The 14,132-nt window shown below is 38.0% G+C and overlaps 1 protein-coding gene across 2 annotated transcripts in view; it reads right to left on the bottom strand.

Moving 5' to 3' along the window:
• The window catches only part of DPP10 (dipeptidyl peptidase like 10), a 440,196-nt gene that overhangs the window by 18,203 nt on the left and 407,861 nt on the right, over positions 1–14,132 (bottom strand). For both annotated transcript variants that reach the window (XM_053982682.1, XM_053982681.1), the window contains exons 12-17: positions 13,003–13,041; positions 11,781–11,888; positions 7,896–7,987; positions 6,431–6,478; positions 5,781–5,902; positions 1,973–2,020 (exon numbers count right to left, since the gene is read on the bottom strand). In XM_053982682.1, the coding sequence (XP_053838657.1) occupies positions 1,973–2,020; positions 5,781–5,902; positions 6,431–6,478; positions 7,896–7,987; positions 11,781–11,888; positions 13,003–13,041 (457 nt within the window). The remainder of the gene's footprint in view (positions 1–1,972; positions 2,021–5,780; positions 5,903–6,430; positions 6,479–7,895; positions 7,988–11,780; positions 11,889–13,002; positions 13,042–14,132) is intronic.

A 14,132-nucleotide genomic window follows, 5' to 3' on the forward strand; every position in this document is an offset into this window, starting at 1 on the left:
AACAAAAAAGGACAAATGTGCAATGATCTTGCAATTAAACTTGTAAATTAATTCCTTCTGTAAATACTTTCTTTATAATGCAACTACTTTTCAATTCAAAAAGATACACAGCCATTTCGATCTTTTGGCTTTGGAGGGCTTTGTTTTCATTAAGCACCACCAAGGAAACTTCTGATGACCAACATGAACATCAGCATCTCTGACAAACCCTAAGAGTAGCTGTAGCAGCACAAGGCTGCTCTGCTGGGCAATATCCCAGGCCTCATGCAGGCATCCTTTTCCCCAATATTACCTATTCCAAGGCAATATTTAGCCAGCACAGCTAAATGTGGTCACTGCATGTCCTTATTTGTCTTCTGCACTTCAGCCAAGAGCAAGACATCAGCTTGGTTTAAAGCTGCAGAGTAATTTGAAGCAACCCCTTTACACATAAAAGAAAGGCTAATTTGTTCTTTTTTTTTTTTTTTTTTAACTCAAATTACCCATCTTGCTTCCAAAATTTAGATTTTTTAAATTAAATAATAAACTCTTCACTTAGGGTCAAAACAGATAATCTGAGGAGAATGCTTCTTCTGGGCAGTCAACCAAAATGGTATAATTATAGTCTGAGGATGGAATAATTGAAATAATCCTTAATCATTCCTTTATGAATTGAAGAGGATAATCTAATCTTGCACTGAAACACTAATGGTAAATTATCTCTCTTATTATTTGGCTTTGTGTTGTTACAACAAACAACGTCCCTCTATCCTGACTTGCTTTATTTTACTCTAAGGTGCTGCACATAAATCTCCATTTCAGTAATTCACACTCCATAGTACTTTAGATGCAGGTAATAAAGAGCAAAAGCCTGCCTTCACAGAATTGAGGAGCTCCACAGAAGTCTAAAACACATTTATTTGAGCAATAGCTACCCTTTACTGAGCTGGATAAAACTCCTTGTCCTGGGTGTGCTGTGGTACTGGGCTTTGCAAACACAAACAATGGCATTAAAAAAAAAAAAGGAAAAAAAAGGAAACTAAAGGGTAGGTATTAATTAACACTTCCTATCATGGCACTGTTTATCAGGATGGTACTTCAACATGCAAGGTTAGCTCCACTGACTGGCCCAGGACAAAGGGGATGCAGACAGGTACAGTTCAGGATTTCTGTATTCTGAAAAAAATTCTGGGGATAATCCCATTAATGAAATGAGGATATGTAAGAGTTGGTTTAGTGCTTTTGAATGAACAGTTGTCCCCCACTCCTGTAATCCACACCTCCATGCTAGTGGAGTCACAGTGGAGCTGGAGTTGGCAGAGTTGCTACCTCTGCTGCATCACCAGGAAAATTCAACTGCTGAAGGACAGTCTTCCACTAAAAAGCACCTCAGCAGCCAGGAAACAGTAACAGTAAATACTGGCATCAATATACAAAAAATAATGAGTAAAGCTTGACAAATAGAGGTATAGAATACCCTCTTAAAAAGCCTTTATTGGATTTGTCTTCATTAAAAATGTCAGTGGAGTTGTTCTGGTTTGAGAAATAGCAGAGAAGGACTAGATCACCATATGTAGGTCAGCTCTCATGATCAATCATCCAAGGACTGTACCTGAATTCAACATAATTGGATTGTAACTTTAAAAACATCTCTGAAAACACAGAAGGTGTACTGCAATGGCAGCATGATCTACACAGGAAGTGAAAAGGATGAAGACCAACCTGCCATCTAATTTACTCAAGTGTAAACAGAAGATGAGTCACATGCATGTAGTCCAAAAGACACCAAAAAATCTGGAAAGGTTTTAGGATTACTGATTTCCTTACCATTTATTGATGTGGATGTTGCTAAAAGGTAATTTACAGCACTTTATATGAATTAGTTTTCATGTACTTGCATGACATTTTCATGTGTTTACTTTCCTCTTTCCCACACTCCCCAGTGAAATTAGAGATGATAAGAAAATTTACTGCTTTCATAAGGTATACTCACTTGCAGTATTACTTGTCCTGTGCACACTTACAACTGGAACACCTGGTCCTGTTTTGAGGAGAGAAGAAAAACAGAGGAAGGGTGAGGCAGTTTGTACTCTGTAGTTCAGTGACAAAGAATGGGAGCACCAGTTACCACACAAGACAGGATCCTGGAAGCTCCATACACACAATTCCCTTCAAGCACAGCAGGAACTCCACTGGTACCTCTTGGAAATGACACAGGCTGGACCAACAAAGGACCAGCAAAGTGTGTTGGAAACAGCCACTGCCTTCTGCCTGTTCAGCAGCCCAGACCCTGCACCCAGAAGGAGCACTCCTTTTCTTTTTTTTTAATAATCTCCATGTTTTAATTTTAAGTGATGAATAAAAAAAATTATGGATGCATTTAATAGTAGTGTTTAAAATATAGCAGTTTGACATTCAGAAACTTTAGGGTGACTGAGAAATGAATTAATGATAATATCCACTTAATTTCTCTATGAAACAAAATACAGATGTGTTGAAAAAAGATATTTCACATAATTATCTCTTTAAGAAGCTCCCTTGCTATGCCAACTCTGCAAAACCAACAACATCACATTTAAATCTAGGCGTGATCTAGGAGTATATTTCACATACTTTATTTTCACTGGACCACTAAGAAACTAAAAATCAGGAATAATTCTTCATGCCAATAGCTACTGTGCAAATGCACAAGGTGGCATGTGAAATTGGCATGACCAAGCATTCAGCATACTCAGAAGTGGCTGAATCTGCTGTCCCTGCTCTGAAGATCCCCACCAGCGTAAACCTGCAAAAGAAAATCTTGTGTCCCCACCCCCAACATGGAATTTACACATGAGAAACTCTGTTTTACCTCAGTGTTTAAATTCCAAGCATTCAATCACTATTGGGTGAGGAAGAACAATGCAGAAAAGCTGAAGTCCCTGAGGACCCCATGGCAGATGAAGGCATGGAACCTTTGAAATTAGGAGTTACAACTCTCTTTTTGAGAAAAAAAAAACAAACAATTCCCTTTGAGAGTGAAGAGACAGAGCTTAATTTATGTGTTTTGAGAGGCTGTCTCTCTCAATTAATTACGGCATGAGCCTAGGGAAATGTAAATACCTGAAATAAATAGCATGATGACATTCACAGCCTTCACTGAAGATTTTTATCAGTTTCATTCTCTCCCTCAAGGGGGACAATTGACAAAAATCTTACAGGTAGATGGTTGACAAATCACAGCTTTCTGCCTTAGCTCTCTAAGACGATAATTTCATAAGATGTCTCTTTTGCTTTGGTTTGTTTTTATTTCCAGCTCTTTTTACTTCTGAGTTTGTCATTTTGCTTTCAATTCTTATTTAAGAAAGACCATTTCTGAGCAGGAAAGCACCAGCATTTTCCAGCCTATCTTTATTTGTCATCCTAAAAGATGGAAGGATGATGACATTTTGAAAAAAGATTAAAATGCTGATCAGAGGAAAAAAAAAGACAAATTTGTGTCAGAGGCATTGTGTTACAGTGCATCAGAACAAAGCACAACACTTGGATTTCCCACTGACCTCTTCAAACCCACAGCTTATTTCCTGCTGTATAAAAAGGAAGAAACAATTATTCCCATTCTAAACTATCTTATTTGAGTGGAGAGAAAAATATCTTGCTAGTGTTTGTGAAGTGCTAAAGGAAAAATCCCCAAGCAGGGTGGAAAGTAAGTGCAAAGGCTGTGCTTGCCAAAACTGAGAGGCTGAGGAGCCAGTCCTCCATCTACCAGGCAAAAAATAACTCCTCACTCAGGAGAGTCTCTGGAGATGGACACAGCTGGGAAAATAAGAGAGATCTCCTGGCTGAGGGAAACTGAGAAGGAAAAACTATCCTAATAAAGGTGCTTGTGAGTAAACAGGAGGTTGACAGATTTCACCTTACACAGATAGAACCAGTCCAGAGACCCCCCCACAAGGGTTTTGTTGGGCAAATTGCTTTTGTAACAATTGGGTGGAGGCTTTTTGCTGTGGGACAACGAGTGTGTATGCACACAGCAGATGTGCCATTTGTCTCCTGGAAGCAGTTTGCTCATGCTCTCACAAGCAGAAGAGTTTTAATGCCAGTTCTACGGTGACCTTGCCAGCAGTGTTGACATTGCCAAATGCCCAGCCCAGGGCCCTGGCACTCCATGGGGGCCACGCTGCTGCTGTACCTGCCAAGCTCTGAGGAAACACAGGAGACCCAGAACAACTCCCAGCCAGCATTAACTCTACATTAATGTTAGAGGCAGAAAAAATTAATGACAGTGGTTTAGCATCCCTGCCCAACATCTACAGCTCAGGGTAGTCTACAGCAACTCACTGGAGTGTAGGTTTAGTCCTGGGAGAATGATCTACAGCCTTCCCAGCTCAAACAGAGAACTGCCAAAGTCACTGAAAGTCGTGAGCTCGTGAGTAATCACATGCACAACCTCCTACTGGCATCCATATTTTTATATCAAAGAAGCACATTAAAAATTACAGGCTGAATATATTTTGCTAAAATAGTAACAAGATGCTTTTGGACCCTGGCACATTGCTGATTCAGGGCAAAAAACTCTTCCCAATTTATCAACCCTCTCTCCTGCAAGAATCTGAGACTTACCCCATAGGGATTACGTCAAGCACAAGGGAAAACTCTGCCTAAAGCATGAGGAGGTCATTACTCAGAGAAGGACCTCAAGATTAGCTCCATCACTTCTGCTGCAGATTTAACCAGGTATAAACCATACAGTTTGTACATTCTCCTTCTAATCAGCTATGTACTGTAGGTGAATTTCCACAAAAAAAAAAAAACAACCCAAAACCACAAAAGCGAAAACAAATCCCTTATTTTAGCCAATATATATTCATAGTTTCCTTGTTTGGATACATTCAATGCTCAAGTCAGCAGGTATTTTATTTTTGTGGCGGGAAAAAACAGTAGAGTTGTGAAAGAAATAGAGAAAAAGCATGAATATAAAATGAGCTCTTCATATGTATTTCAGATGAAGTGTCCTCTACTCTTTGCACTCTGATCCTAGCTATGAAAAAATACTGCAAGGATGGTGTGTGTAAAGTTTTGTAAGTTTCAAGAACAGGTCTGCCTATGCACTTTATTATGCATTGTCTTGTGCTTTTCTGAACCTTTTTTAATCACTTATATATCAGTGTTTATTTCCTATGTGTAGGTATAACTTTCTCTGTGTGGGATGGTTTTAATCTTTTTGTTTATAAAGAAATTCTGAAGCCAACTGGTGCTATTTAGTGCTACTGGATTGCAGCTAACAGTAAAACACTGAGTTATTTATTACAGTTGCACTGATATAGAGGATCTGTCTCTGGGGATTAAACCACAGCTGTATACACCCATACACATAATTATGGGGGTGTATAGATATATTGCAGATACATGTGGACAAACACTGATAGAGAACACAGGTCCTCATTTTTTAACGAGGTATAGTCACACAAGATCAATCCCAATATATAAAATAATAAACTGTTACAAACCACAGTACCATCACCAAAATTCTGATTTTTTTGCTGAAGGATTTCTATTTAGGGTGAATATAAGTTGATGTCCTTTACTTGGACAGAGGGGTCAGGATTGAAGCAGCTTTCTGACGTCACTCATAATTTAGCAGAACATCCTTAATTTAATAATTTCACATAACATCTTTACTTGCAGTCTTAGGATAGGCTCTGTACAGAACATCGAGTAATCCACTGCTGACCTGCATGTCAGAGTCCAGCCTAATGCCCTTCTCAAGGAACACATTAATTCAGAAGCAAGCAGCATTGCACCCTGTGCATTTGTCTCACCTTTACAGTGCAGGAGAAAATGCCTGTTCATGGGGCTGAACTTTGCACTGAAGTACGTGCACTGGTCCTTCAAGAAGTTACACGAGAGACACTGACGGTTCAATGACCCCACTGTTGATACACTGGGGGAAGAAAACGATCAGAAACATTTTACATTGGAATAAAATACAACAAAGTAAACTTGGCTATGTGGACAGGGTCCAAAAGCTGTCCAAAGCACCACTGGCACTGCAGTAACTCAAAGTGCTGGGGAGGTAACACCAGCATTAGTAGGAAACAATGAAAACCTCACTAACCTCAGATTTAAGCACTGAAAATAAGGTGATTTGTCCCCACACTTTAAGTTGCGTGATTAAACCCTATAAATACCTTTATTTAGTAAAACACAGACATGTTAAACTCTTGCATTTAGGTTTAGCTTTTTAGATGATTATAAAGGACTAGTGAATATGTAGGTGGTAAAAACATTTTTTGTTAGAAACTTTTCCATTTTTCAGAAAATGGAAATTTTAATTTTGAAAAGCTGTGGCAATTTCTTTGTTACAGCTCACACAAACTAATTTTTACACAATGTAAATGATTACCCAAGCACCATAGCACTTATGGCTTGGGATGAAGAAGCTGATAACACAGTCCCATGTAGCTCTTACCTGTGCAGCTGTCTTCCTCTTGGTGACTCTTCAGTGCTTAAGAAATAACTGTGTCCAAAAGAGGAAAAAAGTTAAAACCCAGATTTAGGTAGTGTTTAGAGAAGTGAGAGACACCGTAATTAACATTTTAAAAATTGTAAGTTCACAAATATCCACGAAGATCAAATACTTGTATATAAACCCAAGTTCCAAGATTAAACTTAGATTGGTTATTTCAGAAGCTATAACATTTCCTGTTAAAACCTTGATGAAAACAGGATCTCATGGTTTTAATTTGTGTGATGCCCAGGAGCTCCATAGCAACCAGGACACCTCTCTGCATACTAAAAATACAGAAGAGAAAGTTTCTGCTTCACTCCAAGAGTTTGCAATATAAACCCAAGTAACAGATAAAGGCCACAATGAAATTATGATATATATTACAATAAGTCTTATGAGATCTGAGAGACTTTTTGAGCTGTAAACCAACTTTTTCTTCTATCTACTTTGCATGGGTAGAAAGAGACTTTCCAAGAACACCAAGAGAAGCCCCTTGGTGTTTCCCTGATGAGATCCCCACGAAGTTTCTGCTTATGGGCAGAAGGAGGCCAAGGCAATCCCCTCAAGTGGCTGAGACAGCTCATGGGACATCTGTCACCTCTCTGCAGCATGACTGCATCCAGACCTCATTTTTACCCTGGGCCTTGCATTAATACCAGGAAATTCTCTATGGATGTATTTCCAAAACCCATAGAAAGACTTGGAAAAAAGGCTTTTCTCCAGTACCAGTGGAAAAGATGGGACTTATTGCAGCCTCAAAAAAGTTCTTGTTGAAATATCATTTATTTTAAAGCAAATGAGAATTAGATATGCTTATGTATTTTTTGCCATGGACAGATAAAAGTGAAATTTAAGCAAGATCCACTGAAGTCTAGTGAAGCCTTTAGACATTTTGTGTTAGTTCTAAACTCCTCCCCAAAAGCACCAAATATGCATGGCATTTCCTTTTACTCTATCACTAAGATGGGCTGTGGAAAGAGTTGTCTGTGGGTGAGAATCAGGAGCTCTGATAATCTCTACAAATAGTTTGAATTCATGAAGTTGGATCAGATCCCCAAAACTCTGAGACCTCATGAAGTAAAGATGTGATGTTTTATCAAGCACTAAAAATTTATTATGACTTCTTATTTGGATTCCAGGAAAGAAGTCACCAAAATGTTATTACTGCTGCACTGTGTGTTGATTCCTTTTATTCTGAAAAATACTGAGTCAAGTGATATCACATTGTGATTCTTTCCCTCTGCATAAAAAAAGCATTTAGGAAAAGAATGGCAGATGAATTGTCTTAAAACTGCACCGTACGTACTCAGGTGTGTCAAAGTTATGGTAATGCTCCAAAATGAAAGAAATGTTGTTTAATTTTGAGTTAAATGGATTCAACTTTAATAACTTGAATATTTTTATAAAAAAGGGGAATAGTGCTTACATCTTTTGAGTATTTTCATCATATGCCAGGATTTTGATAACTTCCCAGTTTCCCGATGTCAGGTGTCTCACACTGATTTGTTCACTTTTAGCCTGTTGAGAGATGAAAAACATTAACTTTCACCTTGCTACATTCTTCTTTGCCTAGCAGGATTGCCTGCACATGTCATTACTGATTACAGCTTTTTAAACTTTAATATGCAACATAACATCTTTAAACCACAAACCTCACATTTTGACAGGCCTGAACTTCACTCATCCTTTCTGTCCCATCTATAAAGCCTTTCAAAGTCATTAAAATAATCTTGGTTTTCAGAACAATTTTTCTTTCAGTTGCCCCCATGTCAACAAACAATAGAAGTCAGGAAACAATGCATGTAAAATCAACTCTGGCTGGAAGCTGCAGCAGACTCTTCATCAGTCATAGGTTAAAATCTAAAAACCCTAAGCGAGAAGCTTATTTGAGGGTGTTTCCTAGTGCAAAAGGTAAAATCATGGCTCAGGCTACTGAAGATTAAAACTTCAACCCTCACAGCTTGAACATATTTTATGTGGATTTTTCTGTATTAGAGTTATTATGCTTGGTCTGGATATACATATTCTTAGTTTTCAAATTCAAGACAAACTTTATAAAGAAAAGAGATGACATCCCAGAGGTGATACTCAGGCCTACAAAAAATCATAAAGGCAAAAACGTTGGCCTTTTTTTTAATCCATGTATTTCTGAACTGTGCCCTGAGCTCCACATCTACAGCAGCAATAACTAAAAAGAAGCAAATGCACAAAGATACCCTATGAGACACGTAGGGAACTAATCTGTTCCAAGGAAAGGTCCACAAGGCAAGAATGACATAGCAACGCTATGACAAGACTTGCAAGTACCAAATGAAACAGGATGTTGTGCTAGGTGCTGTACTTATGTTTATGATGAAAGCTCCCTGTTCAGAAAGATTCTGATATTCAGTGCTGTCTCCAGGGATGATTAAAATACATATTAGTGATTTGTTGTAAGTGACTATTTCTTCTCTACAGAGAGAGAAGCTGCAACTGCTGAAATAGATATTTAAATATTAAGATCACAGAATCTAACAAGCAACAGCAATAAAAAGCACAGCCAAGCGTTAATAAACATGGTTATTTTTCAAGGTTACAGCCATAATAGATAATTCATGAAGCTTGAAGAAAGTTATCCCCTTGATCCATTAAAGTTACTTTATAATTCTTATTTTGTGGTTGGAAAAAAAAGGAGATTTTCTAGAGTTCCAAAACTCCATGAAAGAAATGTCTAGATACATAAGACATTGTTCAATCCAATTTTGAGATTAGTTTCTTTTAAATATTTCATAAGTTACTAAAAGCATTTGAAAACAATAAACCAGGCATCCAGCCCTCTCCATTCATACAGTAAATAATCTATGACAGACAGCAACCTTTCAGGCAGTAGCTTCTCCCTGCATAAAGATTTAATTAGGTATCTCTGCTAACATGCTCTGTGTCATTGACACGTGCTTTTCTGAAGTGCAGTCAAAGAAATGCAGTCTGAGAAAGACCAGCATTCGTTGTAAGATTGAGAAATCAGCATCGGTGATCAAATCAAAGCGAGTCATGAAAATTTGCTTCTTTATCCCTCCAAGTCCACATTGGTTCTGTTTTAACTTTCCTGCACATGAAAGCTGATTTCTGTCAATGGCTGATGTCTCTACTGAGTGGCACCAGAGAAGGAATGAGAATCTCGGTGCCAGATTCCAGAGTTACACTTTTCCGTCACAGAAATGCTGTGACCATGTGGGTACTGGTGATCTGCTGACTGCTTTACATTCTGCAGGGCACTTGCTGTGCTGCTGTGGCTCTCACAAGGTGTGACAAACATCTAATGTGACAAAGGGCTTTATGTGCAACGGTTAATATACCTTTTATGCCTATATGTTTGCTTTAGAAATAATGGACAATCAGATTAATGCAGTGTGTAAAACACATCATATAAACATATTTCCTGCCCTTTACTGCTCTGTATCAGCCCCATTACCACACAGAATGTTGCTTACTGATGAATAATGGCTGATAGATGGGATATCACATTTCCTTTTTCTCAGGAGCAGCTACATGCTTAAAGCCAAATTTGTCATTGGTGATACCATTCAGATTTGTTTATTCATGCTGATGGCAGGCAAAATAGAAGTATTTTTTAGGTTTGGAGCTCTGCAGTACTCAGGGTTCTAATTCTGCCTAAAAGGGACAGAATATTAAATTCTGAAACATAAGTGTGACTTTAAGCATTATTCTGCTGGAATTAAAAGATGTGGTCTGGAATTAAATATGTATTTAGAAGTAGGCATGTATTTAATTACCTTACTGAATAGGAGTGGGCTTGATCTTTGCTTAAATATTTTTCTGAATTAGGATCAAGTTTCCTGGACTTTTTAGTAGCAAGAAAAGTCAGAGCCTATATGGTTAAGACAAACTTGATTGTATCTGTAACATCCTTGGAAATGTTGCAAGTAAACTTTCAGATCTAGATCACTATAATTTCATGTATTTTAAAGGTCCTTATTAATACTGTGAAAGATGCCAAAATAAGACTTGATTGATGTACTGGTTTTGCATTGGAGCCACCCATAGAAGTGATTTTTTTCTGAGAGGAGCTATTGAGAGCTCCCTCTGTGCCTAGCAAAACCAGTTGCTGGCTGGCTTTGAGAATAAGCATGTTAATAAGCCAATTAAAAACTAGATCAGCCTCTGTGAGACTCACAATTTAAAACTAACAAACCCTGGGAATTCTCTCTTTTCCTTTCGGCCTGGGAACAGGTAACAGGGCCAGCCCAGCTTTCTTTTAAGTACTGTTAATAATGCTTTGAGCCTCCTTTGCCTTCCTCCCAATCCTATCTCACAGCAGGAAATGGATAAGTATATTCTAGTGGGTGCACTGGCATTTGGCCAGCCCTAGACCCACCACAACTGATTAAATGGTTTTGCTCAGGTGTGAATTTTTATGTGGTTATTATATCAATACACCTTTACCAGACCGTCATCTGAGTTACTGTTTTCTTTAGGAAATAGAATTTGACATGTCTTTTATCTTCACTGACTCTTTCCTGATATATTTACTCTAGTGAATGAGGATCTTTGTTCTCGTTTCTTCAGGTTAAACTGTCATTAGAGTTCTTTTGTTCTTGTTCTGTCTGCAGTGCACTGTGAACATATTTCAGACTTAATAATGTTTATACCAGAACACTGTCATAAAGGCAGATAGAGCTGCCTGGCACATATCTGATATTTTGATGTTTTGGGTACCTTGGTAATCCCTCCTATGTCATATGGCTCTGCTACAGCACCTGGATTAACGCTCCGATGATTTAAATAGATGCCTTGGAGTGTTCCGTTCCAGGGCATAATTTCCTTTATTAGTTCATCACAACTTCATACTGGTGACCTTCAAAGTCACACTGCAAATTTATCTTCTTTCAGATTCTTCTTTGGAAAAAGTAATGACCCTGGGAAATGGAAGCTGCTGAAAAACGTTGCAAAGGGTAATAAAAGTGTCCTAACTTTCACACAAATTTTAAGTTTGGGTATTTGGGTATTTTATGTATTGGATATATTTGGTACATATCCCTTTACTGTTTTGTAAAAGCAGGTTCTGAACAGACATTTAAAATTATTTGTTATTTAAAAATATGCATATATAGTGTATTTAGAGAAGGTAAAATTAGTGTTTATTCTAGAAGAAGTTATAAATACATCCCACTGCACTGAGAGACAACCTGGACAGGACAAATGACCATGACACAAGTGTTCTGATTAAAGTGAAGTTCAGGCCTTCCCTGGGCCCCAATAAAAGTCCCAGATGACCAGTAGGATATCATAAGCAGCCTGACCAGAGCCTTACCTGCACAATGAACATGGCTATGTGGTGAAACTCGCCACGGCCGCCCTGCTTCACTGGCACAGTCATGAAGAACTTACTGCCATCCTTGGAGAAAACGGGCTCTTCGTTCTGTAAGTGTAACACTGTGTTAGTCTGGCACACTTCTCATTACACTTCTTAACAAAAGATCAGCCCAAATTTTTTCATCTCCTTGGTTTTGCTGTGCTCAGAATTCAGTTGGAGAAAACATTCTTAGGTTTTAAGTATATTCTGCTATTTTAAAGTATATTCTGCTAAGTTTAACAAAAATGTGGTGGCTAAAGCTGAATATAGTTCATGCCATGTGCAAGCCTGTCCTAAAGGGTTACAGCCCTTGCAGAACTCTCCCTCACAATAATCTCTAGTAATTACCTCTGGTATTCTCATTCCTAATGCAGGGGGACTTTCCAGAACAGTGTCCTTTATAGACATACAAATAATGACAGAGACAACTCCTACTGCTGAGGAGGAGAACAAAAGTTTCAATGGTTTGGACTCACTGAGTGCATGTTTAACACCCACTAATTTTGATAAAGTTGTATGGAAAAAATAAGCACATTGAAGTGATATTCTGAATCAGGGTTTTATCACAAACTGGAGCCTGATGTGATACCATCTCTCCATGTCTAGCTTTGCACAGAAATATTAAAGGAAATGGCTTGCTATAAAAGCATAGGGTTTTTTTTGTTAAAATGATTTCTCATTTGCACATTGCAAAATGAAGCCTGAAATGTAGTTTAAATGGAATGTGTTTCATCCAGTTATTGGACAGTTCTTCTGAAGCTTTGAAAGTGGAATAATTGGCTGACATATTAGTTAAACATATTGTTCTGGGTATGAATTTAGAAATATTTTACTTTCTCACTCCAATTATAGCCCAAATGACCTCTAATCTTTGAACTCCTCCTTTAATTTGCTGAGATAATTTTTAAATCAGAAACAAATCACAGTAAGTAGGACATGCCTGGAATGAGATTCATCTGGTCTGTCTTCCACCATCCCAGACTTGGGTAGTTAATCAGCTGTTCATCTAAATGCTTACTGAACTGAATCCAGACAGACCAGAAACTGAAGGGAATATTGCCTCCAAAACCCTCACAGGTGTCTCAGGATTTTATTAGCTTATAAAATAACACACAGTTAAATAAAAGTGACAATGAAGCAATTACGCATTATGCACCCAGAAATAGCATTTATACTGTACCTGTTTAGGAAGCCACAGATCTGACTGCATTTCATATTTCTAAAAGAAAAAAAAAAGGAAAAAAAAAGCTTTTATGGAATAGCTATAGATAAAAAATATTTCCCACATTCAGCAAAAGGTCTCTAGTAACTTAATGGGGTTTTTTTTCTACTGTGTTACAATCTCCTCATCTCTTTGTTGGCACTTGCATTGAAACAAATGATAATTTAATTACAAAGTCAGCTGCTTTATTCAGAGTTTTTGGTAGAACACCACAGGGGAGCTAAGAATGCCATTTCAGTCCTTTCTGATTAGCTATCAAGAAGCTTTGTACAGGCAGCTCTATTTGTTTTTTACCTCTAGGCATCATCTGACAACTGGATATTTTAGGTCCTTCATCAACACTGGGCAAACAGCCAGCATCAAGCTCAAATTGTGAGACCTTTTCAAATCACAATCCTGTGCTTTAATGGGCTGTAGTGTGGCATTAGTGATGAGAAAAAAAATAAAAACAAATTATTGAGTTTTATTGTTCATACTCATATTTCACATCATGCCATTTGAAAAAAAAAAACAAACAACAAAACAACCAAATATCATGCACACATTGTTGGGAAAAAATATAATACACGTCAACTGTTGCAAATTGACATAGTCACAGTGAAGTAATGAAAATTTATTAGCTATAGAGGAAACTGTACATATATGGCCTGAAAAATGAAAATCTGTAGCTATTGCAGCGGTTGGTTTTATACATTCCTTTTTGAAACTGAGGACGTGTGCAACATTCTAGAGAGAAAAAAAAAAAAAGGTTTACAGCTGAAATCAAATGGTGTGATACAATGTTAAATTCCCACAATATTTAGCCTTTCCTCATCCATCAGTGATTTCAAAAGCATCACCTTATCCCAGAGGGTGCAGTGTAGGAACCCTCCAGGATGAGCCAGGCCTGGGCTGTGCTCACAACAGTGAGAGTGCATCACTATCCTTCCTCACCCCCCTATAAATGTCCTTTGCTGCACTGCAAGTATTCTGGAGTGGGACTTCTCACTGTTACATTATGTCCTGGATTACAGCTCCCTGGACACCTACTTCCAACAAGTCCAATTGACCTTGGAGCACATAAAGGTTTCCCTCAGAAGCAGCTGCAG

This window comes from Vidua macroura, chromosome 7 (genome assembly GCF_024509145.1).
Source record: "Vidua macroura isolate BioBank_ID:100142 chromosome 7, ASM2450914v1, whole genome shotgun sequence".
NCBI lineage: Eukaryota > Metazoa > Chordata > Aves > Passeriformes > Viduidae > Vidua > Vidua macroura.